The sequence below is a fragment of the Manihot esculenta genome, chromosome 12, assembly GCF_001659605.2.
Source record: "Manihot esculenta cultivar AM560-2 chromosome 12, M.esculenta_v8, whole genome shotgun sequence".
Taxonomy (NCBI): domain Eukaryota; kingdom Viridiplantae; phylum Streptophyta; class Magnoliopsida; order Malpighiales; family Euphorbiaceae; genus Manihot; species Manihot esculenta.
In genome coordinates this window covers 8,613,837-8,626,192 of record NC_035172.2, presented here as the reverse complement: position 1 = coordinate 8,626,192, position 12,356 = coordinate 8,613,837, and the positions used below count along the sequence as shown (strand labels likewise).

Sequence of the window (12,356 nt, the reverse complement as noted above, 5' to 3'; positions counted from 1 at the left end):
ATTTTAAAATTTTAAATTATTTCGATTCGATTCAGTTTTAATAAAAATATTAAAAAATTGAATCGATTAGTGATAATAATATATTATTTTTGATAATATAAAAAGATTAGTTTATAAGTAAGATTAAAATATTTTAATTAAATTTTATAATACTAAAAATAAAATGTAAAAAATAAAAAATTTATTAAAAAAAATTCAATTAATCAAATCAAACCGAATCAGATCGAATAAAATTAATTCTTTTTTATTTAATTTCAATTGAAAATTGATTTCATTCATATTTACAAATATTAAAATTTTAATTTTTTATTTATTCAATTTAATTCGGAACGAATACCCACCCGAAAGTTATCAACCTATGAAAATTGATTGTGGCATTAGACTTTTTTTTACCAAAGATGAGTAGTTAATTTATGTATTTATATAAATACAGTATAATAAATGCATTAAATAATTGAGAATAATGAATTATAATCCTTCAAATTTGTTTCCTTCTCTATAATTTTACATTGATATATAGAAACCCTAAATACATATCAACTTCAGTATTAAAGATGAACAATACATGTTGTATCTTTATTAAATTCACCTCATAATTATTAACAATCAATTGTTTGCTTTATTAATTTTTCATTAATTATATATGCTTTCATTAATTCATTATAAATTATGGAAAATGATGGATCCAAATATTGCTTCACCACATGCTATTTAATTCTTTTTTTTTTAAATTTAATTAATAACAAAATCTATATGGCAGGTCAATATGTATTCATAGTATTATTGGAAATTTTTCATATATAAATTCAACACATTAATTTCTATTTTTTTAAATATAATAAGATTAAATTAATAAAAAAAATTAAAGATAGAATTTTAGCCTATTTTAATATATGGGTTATTAATTTATCCATGCCTTATATATAATTAGATCTGCCATGTGCAATTTTATTTTTCTTTCATTAGAAAAAGAAATTGTCTGAGCATATGCATATGATTAATGATGTTTGAGTTCCCACTGTAATTGCTTTGAATTTCAATCCCACTAGAAGGAGTCAAAATTCTGTACATGTGTCTATCAAATTCAACATTTATGCTTTCTTAAAATGAACATATGGTTAAATTCAGATGTTTCTATTTGTCTTTTCAAAAATAAAAAATAAAAAAGTTTAATGGATTAAGTTGTGAGACCTTAATTTTTTTTAAAAATAATTATTATTAATGAAAAAAATTATGGGTCAGGAAAAGTAAAAAATATTTAATTATTGTATTAAAAAATGTATTTATTTAATTACAATTTTCATAAATGTTATTTTTATTAGATAATATGAAACCAACAAACATTTCCCATAGAAAATACAAGAACAAAACTCATAAAGGGAAAGAAGCCACAAGGAAATTTTAACTTCACATAGAAAAAAAGAAAAAAAAAAACAAAAACTTTAAATAATGGGAGAAATACAAGAACACTATCAAATCTTTACTAAAAATCATATTGGAGTTTATTGAAAAGTAAATAGTAAAAAAGTTCATTAAAGTGAATTAGTAAAATATCAATTGAATCAGTAGTCAAATAATCCTTAATTTTTTAAAATAAGTTATTTTTTTTTAAATCAAATAAATACTTTAAAATTTTTAAAAATAAATTAATAAGCACTTGATAATAAAATAAGCACTTGATATTAAAAAATAAAAAATAAAAAGAGTAGATATTGATTCAGATGGAATGTTCCTTTTCTATTATAATTGCAACCATGCTATGCTGGTTTTGATGGAAAATTAGGTATAAATATTTTATAAGTTAATAATATAAGGAAATAAATTATATTTGTTAATTAATGATTTTTTAAATTATTATTTGCTTAATTTTAAAAAAGTTTAAAAAGTGAAATTAGGTCCATTAGAAAAGGAAATGAAGAGAAATTAAATATGAATGAGATTGACAAAGTTGTATAATAGTCTTTAATTATTTGAACAAATAAATGTTTAAAGAAATTGTAAAATGAATTTTCTTCTAAGTATAGTATATATGTTTGAATTTTTATATACATCTTCATGGTATATAATTATTTTTTTTAAAATTAAAAAAATAGTATCATGAATTATTTTTAATGTAATTAACTTCTATAAAAATTTAAATTCAAAATCCTATAATATTAAAAATAATTTTAATATAATTAAACTGCAACTGTATTATATGATAAAAAATAAAATATTTTTTAAAAAAAGTATTATTTATTTTTTAATTATAATTTAAAAAAATAAAAAATTATTAATAAATTTATATAAATTAATGTAAATAAAATTGTTAAAGTCTAAAATAATTAAACTCACAGATTTAGTCTGATAATAAGTGGATTTGAGTAAATAGATCTCAGATTCCACTCCAATCTTTAATTTTTTTTATGAAGGGAGTAAATTTTTTTAATATTTTAATTTTTTTAAACTCATATATGTCGCATGTTACAAAATATAAAAAATATTTTTTTAAAAATTATTTTCTAGCAACCAAATTGAGAGTTAAACTCAAATCTTGAATGAAGTAATCTTCTCAGTGAATATGAAAGGAAAATTTGGTGAATAATTAAAAGGAAAAAAAAAAGAGAATGCTGCACCATTGATTTAGTGTTGGAATAAGAAACATAATTCTTAGTTTGTGGAATAAAAGAAATTAAGATTTTGTAGAGAAAGTTAAAAGAAGAAGATATGGAAATTAAAATACAGTATTAAGGGAGAGAGGGGGAGACCAAAAAATTTTGTATAAGTTTGGTAGCCGTCATTCGTTGCACCATCCACTCTCCCCCTATGGGAAAATTAAACAAACCAAATGCTTATCTCTCTCTCTCTTTCTCTTTCTCTCCCTTAGCAATTACACCTCTCCACCATTAAATGCTATTGCATCCTCTCTATACGCTCTGCAATAACTCCTCGCTGCCACATTTCCCTCCATCTGTATCCCTCTTCCTCCTTCCCTTTGATTCTTTTCTTCATCTTCTTCCTTCTTTCACCTTCTTCTTTTAAAAATTTTATTGTCTCTTTCATTTCTCTTCTTTCTCTCTCACCCTCGTATCTTCTTACCATAAAAGCTTAATTTCTCCAAAGCTGCTCAGGAAACCACTTAAGCCCACCTCAGAAGAGTGATCTCTCTCTTCCACAAGGTATCCTCAATACCAGATCTCATCGTCCTGGTTTTTTTTTTTTTTTCATTCTTTTGTAGGGTTCATCAAATTTCTGTATAACTAGGTTTTCACTGAAAGAGAGAGAGTGAGGGAGACGGATTCACACACTCTGGTCTCTATTTTTAGCACTTCTCATGGCTCAGTGGTTCTGCAAAGCTACCCATTTTCATTTTTGCAATTCTTCTTTCTTTTCTTACTGATTTATTTTCTGTAACCCTTTTCTTTTGCCTTCTTGGAGCAGATTTGGGCTAAAGCAAGAAAGGAAGCAGCCAAGGCAAAGTTGGATTCTTGGAGATCGTAGTTGAGCGTTGCGTATAATAATTATAAGTATTTGCATTTACGGGTGGTTTTGCCAGATTTTTTGTCTGTCAAAGGTGGTTTTTGTCAACTCTATCTTTTTTATTATATTCTGTGTCTATCTCTTACATTGGTACGTAAGAACAAGATAGACCTAAGAAAGAGAGAAACCCATTTCAACGGCAGAACCGAAAACCAAAGTCAGCTCTGTCTGCCAGAGAATCTATGCGGACCTTAGCCCCTCTAATCTCCTTATAAAGGAAAACTCCAAACTTACGGCCACTTGCTAGACTGAGAAGTGAGAAACCAGTCCATTTATCTTTTTATCCAGTTTATTAGGGTTCGTGGGTAACTGAAATATGCCAGCCGGAGTAATGATTCCGGCAAGAAACATGCCGTCGATGATTGGGACTAATGGGAGTGTTGGTGGGTTCGGATCAACTTCAGGGCTTTCACTTGGTCAGGTCTGCGCCTAATTATTCATGACTTGTTAATTAATCTCTCTTTGATCTAAAAATTTGCTCTCATTTGTTTTGCTATTGTGGGCTCAGTGTCTCCATCTTCGTTGATCTCGTTTTTCTTTATACTTAAAGCCCTTGTGTTGTACAAAGCAGATCTTTGTTTCCTCGCCACTTCTACTGCTGTGGAGCTTAAAGAAGGTTTATTAAGTCGGTGATTTAGGTCATTAGAAAATAATTTGACATTTCTGGCAAAATCCTTCTCGATTCTTGCAAAACGCGTCAAGTCTTTTGCTCTCTGCCACTGCACAAACACTCGCAGACACAGAGAAAAGAGAGATAACAAAGCACTATAAAATAGCTCCACAGCTTCATTTCATTTTCAAATGACTTCTGTTGACTTGTGTTTTTTCATCTGCAAGATCTAAATGTTCTGTTCATGTTAGATAAAGATTTCAAACTCTTATTTCCTTGACTAACACTTCACTACACACACACACACAAACACTGTTTATTTTGATGGGGAGGTGTGGGTTTTAGCCTTTCTTTTGAGTGGAAATTTTCTTTTCCATTCTCTTGTTAGATTGAAAAACCATAAGCTTCAAGAAATCTTAAAGATCTGTAGATATGTTCCAGCCAAACATGATGGACAGTCAGCTTCACCATCTGGATATGACTCAAAACACCTCCGAAAGCGATTTAGTTCGACTCAGAGATGAAGAATTTGACAGTACTAATACTAAATCCGGCAGCGACAACCATGAAGGTGCATCCGGCGACGATCAAGATCCACGCCCCAAAAAGAAGCGATATCACCGCCATACTCAGCATCAGATCCAAGAAATGGAAGCGTAAGCCAGTCTATTAGTTTCATCTTCATCAACCCAGTTCATATTTCTGGTAAAAATTTTCTTTTCTTGATATTAACACTTTCTTTTCTGAAATTCCATTTTAGTTTCTTCAAAGAGTGTCCACACCCAGATGACAAGCAAAGGAAGGAGCTAAGCCGTGAATTAGGGTTGGAGCCATTGCAGGTCAAGTTCTGGTTCCAGAACAAACGTACCCAAATGAAGGTATAACATCTCTCTGCATATAATCTTAGCCTGGACTTAACAAATTTGGAGGACGCTACGATATCTTGCTCTTTCCTTCAGGGGTTTACATTAGTCAAAATCCAATTTTGGTTTCTTTTGGGGATTATCATGTTCCCATGTTGTAAATCTTGATTTCTTGCAGACCCAACATGAGCGCCATGAAAATACACAGCTTCGAACTGAGAACGAAAAGCTTAGGGCTGATAATATGAGGTATAGAGAAGCTCTTAGCAATGCTTCGTGTCCCAATTGTGGAGGTCCTACTGCTATTGGTGAGATGTCCTTTGATGAACATCATTTGAGGCTAGAAAACACCAGATTAAGAGAAGAGGTAACGGAAGTTGAATAATTAACTACAATTAATTTTCAGTTTTAAAGCGTTACCTTTGTGGGATTTCACAGATTTCAAAAAACATCTTCTAATTTTGATGAATACTTCTTTTTCTTTACAGATTGATAGAATTTCAGCCATTGCTGCTAAGTATGTTGGAAAGCCTGTGGTGAACTATCCTCTTTTATCATCTCCAATGGCTCCACGACCTCTCGAACTTGGGGTTGGGAATTTCGGAGCACAGCCAGGAATTGGAGGGGACATTTATGGAGCTGGAGACTTGCTTAGGTCAATAGGTGGACATAGTGATGCTGATAAGCCCATGATAATAGAGCTTGCAGTTGCAGCCATGGAGGAACTTATCAGAATGGCACAGATGGGTGAGCCATTATGGATGAGCAGCCTTGATGGAACAAATGCTGTACTAAATGAAGATGAATACATTAGGATCTTCCCTAGAGGAATTGGACCAAAACCTTCTGGTTTTAAATGCGAGGCTTCAAGAGAAACTGCTGTGGTTATCATGAATCACATCAACCTGGTTGAGTATCTCATGGATGTGGTAAGGTTCATTTTCTTCCATTTCCTTAGATGTTGTTGCTTTTTGAATAAAGCCTAATTATTGTTGTGTGTATATATGTATGTTGGCTTTCAGAATCAATGGTCTACTGTGTTTTCTGGCATTGTTTCAAGAGCCATGACTTTGGAAGTACTATCTACAGGAGTAGCAGGAAACTACAATGGAGCCTTGCAAGTGGTAATATACAATTCTTTAAATTAATTATAACACCCTATTTATAACGGTCCGGTTAAAACTGATACTGATATTTATTGATCTTGAACTAGTCGTATTTAAATATTTTTCATTTCATTTTTCTTACCGATGTGATTTTTCATCCCACAAACGCTGAGACATTATATTTTTAGAAAAAACACGTGTTTCATTCTAGAGTAAGATAATAATTAGATCAACTAATTGCTCTATTAAGTGAGTTTAATATATCAAATTTGTAGTAAATTTTTTAATGGATAAAGGTGGAAATATATAGTTGTGTTAATGATGTTTAACTTTTAATTTGATTCATAGATGACGGCTGAATTTCAACTGCCTACTCCACTTGTTCCTACTCGAGAGAGCTACTTTGTAAGGTACTGTAAACAACATGCAGAAGGGACTTGGGCTGTGGTTGATGTTTCCTTGGACAACTTAAGACCTAGTCCGGCAGCAAGATGCCGGAGAAGGCCATCCGGATGCCTGATTCAAGAAATGCCTAATGGGTACTCAAAGGTATAAACTAATCTTGATGTTTTCAAGACTTTTTCTTCTCAATGGCATTATCCTCGTCTCTGTTAATTAATTAATTAATGGAATCTACCACAGGTTACATGGGTTGAACATATTGAAGTGGATGATAGAGGTGTTCATAATCTATACAAGCAACTAGTTAGCTCAGGCCATGCCTTTGGAGCAAAACGTTGGGTTGCTACCCTGGATAGGCAATGTGAACGGCTAGCAAGTGCCATGGCAACTAACATTCCAACTGGCGATGTTGGAGGTAATATTCTATGCATTATTACACTACTACATTTTAGGATTTCGACGGCCTATATTAGCATACCATAAAGACAACAATTTGATAACAATTTAAAATTATTATAAAAAATTTTAATTTTTACTTTATATATATTATAATACTTTAATAAAAAATTTATCTTATGTTTAATAAAATTATTAATTTTAGCTATATTTTTTATTTACGGTAAAAAATAAATAAAATATTGTTTTATTTTCGATAAGAGAAAAAGATATGATAATTTTCAAATTGTTACTATTGATATGTGGTTACATTTAAAGTATATAAGGTGACATTTACTATTGATGTCGTAGACATATTCTTATGGCAGCATTAACAGTAAATTTGTTAATTTGAATATAGCATTTACGAAATTATATAAGTATTCAAGTTAATCGTATGTCATAACGATTAGCTAATTTAATATTACATCTCCGATCATTTATATATTTTCATGGTTAATATTGATTTAGCTCGATTCATTTCTCAATAGAATTACCACTAGCAAAGCAGGCAATCTCATGCAATGGGGCGAAGTATATGTTTGTTATTTGTAAATACTAACTTATTGGTTGATCATGTACAGTAATAACAAATCAAGAAGGGAGAAAGAGCATGCTGAAGCTGGCAGAAAGAATGGTAATAAGCTTCTTTGCTGGAGTGAGTGCATCTACTGCTCATACATGGACGACATTGTCTGGAACTGGGGCTGATGATGTGAGAGTCATGACAAGAAAGAGCGTAGATGATCCTGGTAGGCCTCCTGGGATTGTGCTTAGTGCTGCAACTTCCTTCTGGCTTCCTGTTCCACCTAAAAGGGTTTTTGATTTTCTCCGTGATGAGAATTCTCGAAGTGAGGTATGTCCACTCCATCCTCAATTGCTTTGATCTTTGAAGTTGTTCTTTTTAATCTTATAAAATTTAAATATGAAGTTATATAAAGCTCTTTAATATGTTTAGCCTTATTTTAGGAGTGAAACTCTTATCCGAATCTTTCCATTCTTTATTAAATCAATTCGAATCGAATCAATATGATGAGTTTTAATATACTTAAATCTTATGATTTTTGATTTAAAATTTATGATTCTCAATTTGATTCAACTAAATTAAAACAATCAATAGTAAATCAAGTGAAATTCAATCCATTCTTCACTTTATTTAATCAATTATTTATAAAATATTTTTAAAATTTAAGATTTCATTTATTTTTATCATGAAAAAAGTATATATAATATTTTTACTTACTTATTTTTGTTCGATCATCCATTCTTTTCCTTTTTTTTCATTTTAGTTAATTTATTCAAAATTTATGATAATTTATATTAATAATATTAAAAATTTTTATTTTTTATTTTTTAATTATTTGATCAATTAAAATAAAAATTTCAACATATGTACAATAATAAACGATTTTAGAGTTTATAATTTATAGCATAAAATTATTATGCATAGAAAAATATGTATTAGTCCATTATAAAAAATATTTTTAATTATAAAAATAATAATTATATATTTATCAAAACAAGTGATCATTATATGATTTTTTTTGTTTTACTTACTTTGAGAATATATATTATTTTTAATTAATTTTTCAAATTATTTATCAAATTTTATGATTGAATTCTTGATTTATAAAAGAAAATTTCGATTCTCGACTGACAATTATAGCTATTAGAATTAAAACTTAGACTTCACAATTTTATAAACGATTCTAATTTCATTAAAATTTCTCTGATTGTATCAATTTCGATATCTCAAAATTCTTTGAAATAATCTGAATACTCATGTAAGTACCTAATTAGCATTTACTACATCTTCTATGCTACACTCTATCAAGCTTAGGAATTAAGACTTGGTCTACCTAGGAATCATAACATAGTTTTAGTTTTGTAGGAGAAAGGTCTGGCATTGAACCCATGATCTCAATCAGCAATTATCTACAACTGTATGAACTGTGCTAACCCCAATTGGTAGAATCATAATACAATTACAACTCATTCTGATTTAATTACAAATGCAGAAATATAATTAAAACTTTACATTAATACATGCATGAGAAACTTGATCAAAACTGTCAGTAACAAACATGAAAAAGAACAAAGGTAAAGCATTCTTAAATATCGTTACTATTATATATTTTTTTTCCCTAAATCCTGAAAGAATGCATCTAATTCCAGATTCATTCTCATACTTGCAGTGGGATATTCTATCAAATGGAGGAGTTGTCCAAGAAATGGCACATATTGCTAATGGAAGAGATACTGGCAATTGTGTGTCCCTTCTTCGAGTAAATGTAAGTGACACACAGGTACATGTATCTATTACCAATTAATTGAGCATCATTGTTACTTCTTGATTACTATTTCAAATCAACATGTAATTAATTGATTCTTCTGAAAATGTATCCGATTTTAGAGTGCAAATTCTAGCCAGAGCAACATGCTGATTTTACAAGAGAGTTGCACTGACCCAACAGCCTCTTTCGTCATCTATGCACCAGTTGATATTGTTGCCATGAATGTAGTACTTAATGGTGGAGACCCAGATTATGTGGCTCTCCTTCCTTCAGGATTTGCTATTCTTCCTGATGGAACCACCACACATGGAGGAGGAATCGGCGAATCGGGTTCTGGTGGATCTCTTCTAACAGTTGCTTTTCAAATTTTAGTTGATTCAGTTCCTACAGCCAAACTTTCTCTTGGATCGGTTGCAACTGTGAACAATTTGATCGCTTGCACTGTTGAGAGGATTAAGGCAGCTTTATCTTGCGAGACCGCATGAACTACAAAGTTTTATAATAATTATAGGTAGGTATATTTAATTATGTTTCGGAAAATTCTTACATAGCCCCAATTCATCATAGATCTAAGAGGATAACATATACAGTAGGATCCACGTGTTTGTCTCTTAAATTTATATGGAATTAGATTTTGTTAAGGTTTTATACCTTACCAAATTGACTCCCATAGGTAGAAATTCATATCTAGATCCGATTTATCATAAACTCATTATATAAGATATACCGTGAAATCGACATATTTATGTCTTGGTTCAGACGGATTAGGTTTATTAAAATTTTCTAGGTAAAAAACTCATATATATTGAGTTTATTTTTTGAATTTATAACCTACAATTTAGATAAGTTTAGAAATCTCACCTTATGGACTCGACTCTTTAAGTTTAGACTCGAATTATCATTAATTCAAGATATACTATATAGAGTGGAATCCATATATTTGGGTCTTGCTTGATGATGGGTTAGGTTTAGTTAAGTTTTTCTATGTAAGACAAGTCATATATATTCTTAATTTAACGCTTAATTTTGCATGCAAAATTTTGTTGCAGCTGTTAACTGAAGAAGGAAAAAAGAGAGAAAGGAAGCATGAGAACACAGGGGGAGATTTTGGCTTATAGAGAAGATGGAGAAGAGAAGTCAAGAGCGCACCTTACATGATCCTTAATCAATTTGGTGCTCATGGGTGGTTTTTCTTTTAACTGGTAAGGGAAATTAGGAAACTAAGCATGAGTACTGTTAGGGATTAGAGAGGTTCGGGAATTGACTTCTTCCAAACCCCAGAAGTTTGAAGCTAAGAGAACGTGTTGGAAACCTTGTTTTGTACGAGGTTTCTTCTGCTTTTAACATTGTAGCCTTTGTAGTTATCTAGGGTTTTGCTGTAGGAGTTTGCCTAACTTATGTCCTCTTTTTTCCTTCTTCATATTTGTTGTGTGTGTTTTTGAAGCATATCAGTAGATGGAGAACCTCGCCATCTACTGCTAAACATTGGCTTCCCTTCTTTTTCTCCTCTTTTAAGAGCTTTTGAAATAGACTTATTTCTCTTTATGTCTTATATTTTTTCCCTATTATTTTTTTATAATATATATATTTTGCAGTTATTACTAAAAATTAAAGCATGTTTTTAAGAAATTAATGCATGCAGCATAATTTTTAATTGGGCTACTAGAATTTTATTGATAAATAGAAAATTGATTGAAAATGAAATTATTAATTATTCGTAAAATTCTCATTTAAAATAGTGATTAGTTGACAGATTGATAAGGGTTATTTATGACCTAGCTTATTGGTTATATTCAAACCAAATACTTAAATTAAAAGCACTTTAATTTGAATTAATTCTATATTAATTAAGGGTAAATTTAGAAGCTCATTTTCCATATGATATATAAATTTATTCTGCAATTTAATATCCAAAGTCCATAATAAATTAAATGATACCAATCTAAAAAAATTCAGGTTATAAGCACTTGAAAGTAGAGTTGTTTAGTTTTTGGAATAATAAGTTCAAATATTAACTTTTGCAAATAAAATTATAATATTTTTATATTTATTTTAAAATAGTATATAATTAACACTGAAATAAAAATAAAAATACTAATATTTAAATAATAATAATAATAATATTAAAATATATTATATACTATTCTCGATAATAATATTATTTTGTGTCCAGCGATTAATTATATAATTTTAATTAAAAGAAGCATATATAATTAATATATAAAAATATATTATATTACTAACATGTAATTCACTTATGTAATTAAAATTATACAGCATTTTCTCAGCCCTGAGGAGCTCCTTAGCTTTTTACAATTCTGATGGACTTCCATGTATTTTTTCAGCTCTGATGAGTTTTTGAGCATTTTCTTAGCCATGATAAGCTCATTTACTTTTTATAACTCTGACAGGCTTCCTGCCCTTTTACAGCCATAACAGACTTCCGTGTATTTTTCCAGCCTTGGGGAGTTTTTGAGCATTTTCTCAGCCTTGACGTACTTCTTTACAGCTCTGACGGGCTTTTTAGCTTTTTACAGTCTTGACAAGTTTCCAAGCATTTTTTTAGTCCTTGCAAGCTTCTTGCAAACTTCATTTACTCACTTGGCAGCTCATCCTGCATTCATCCATCGTAAAAAATTCTCGCCTCCCTACAATGGGTCTTCTTCTTTTGTAAAAAGTTTTTAGATTTCTGAAAGTCAGTGATACATGCCTGTGATTATCTTTGTGAGATGGGACCAATGCTCTTGGTCGTGTGGCCTGACTCATACCTGTCTTATGGCTTGGGCATAAAATACCTTAGAAGCTTCTTGTGAAGCGGGAATAACTCCCCATTGGTCGATTTGGCTTATACTCGCCTTGCGGCCTGACATTAAATACCTTAGAAACTTTTTATGAAGCGGGACTATCACTCGATTGGTCGGCCTAGCGTATACCTGTCTTATAGCTTGGCGTATATCCACATTATTGCCTGACATCAAATGCCTTAGAAATTTTTTTATGAAGTGGGACTATCACTCGGTTGGTCGGCCTAGCGTATATCCGACTTATGACCTTATTTTAGTGGGACTAACACTCGGTCATCTAATCTAACGGATCCCGGACTTATGGCTTTGTTTAGTGGGACTAA

The 12,356-nt window shown here is 30.4% G+C and overlaps 1 protein-coding gene across 6 annotated transcripts; it reads left to right on the top strand.

The window, feature by feature from the left end:
* The first annotated feature begins 2,798 nt into the window (after positions 1 to 2,798).
* Positions 2,799 to 10,781, top strand: LOC110628483 (homeobox-leucine zipper protein HDG2). 6 transcript variants are annotated; one of them, XM_021775160.2, is made up of 13 exons: positions 2,799 to 3,158; positions 3,421 to 3,940; positions 4,571 to 4,785; positions 4,890 to 5,007; positions 5,171 to 5,359; positions 5,481 to 5,921; positions 6,015 to 6,116; positions 6,447 to 6,647; positions 6,741 to 6,915; positions 7,520 to 7,791; positions 9,131 to 9,241; positions 9,349 to 9,744; positions 10,279 to 10,781. In XM_021775160.2, exons 2-12 carry the CDS (start codon positions 3,836 to 3,838, stop codon positions 9,712 to 9,714), a joined length of 2,295 nt encoding a protein of 764 aa, XP_021630852.1. In that variant the 5' UTR covers positions 2,799 to 3,158; positions 3,421 to 3,835; the 3' UTR covers positions 9,715 to 9,744; positions 10,279 to 10,781. The 6 variants fall into 6 exon arrangements, with proteins under 6 accessions (XP_021630852.1, XP_021630853.1, XP_021630849.1 ...); XM_021775161.2 differs by having other exon boundaries at positions 2,801 to 3,158; positions 9,131 to 9,226; positions 9,349 to 9,740; XM_021775157.2 differs by having other exon boundaries at positions 2,801 to 3,158; positions 9,349 to 9,740.
* The last annotated feature ends 1,575 nt before the right edge of the window (positions 10,782 to 12,356 follow it).

Excerpts from the sequence above, each read along its gene's own strand:
- LOC110628483 (XM_021775160.2), top strand. The coding sequence starts at position 3,836 with ATGCCAGCCGGAGTAATGATTCCGGCAAGAAACATGCCGTCGATGATT. Across the intron at positions 3,941-4,570 it reads CAGGGCTTTCACTTGGTCAG|CCAAACATGATGGACAGTCA; the intron begins GTCTGCGCCTAA and ends GATATGTTCCAG. Across the intron at positions 4,786-4,889 it reads CAGATCCAAGAAATGGAAGC|TTTCTTCAAAGAGTGTCCAC; the intron begins GTAAGCCAGTCT and ends ATTCCATTTTAG.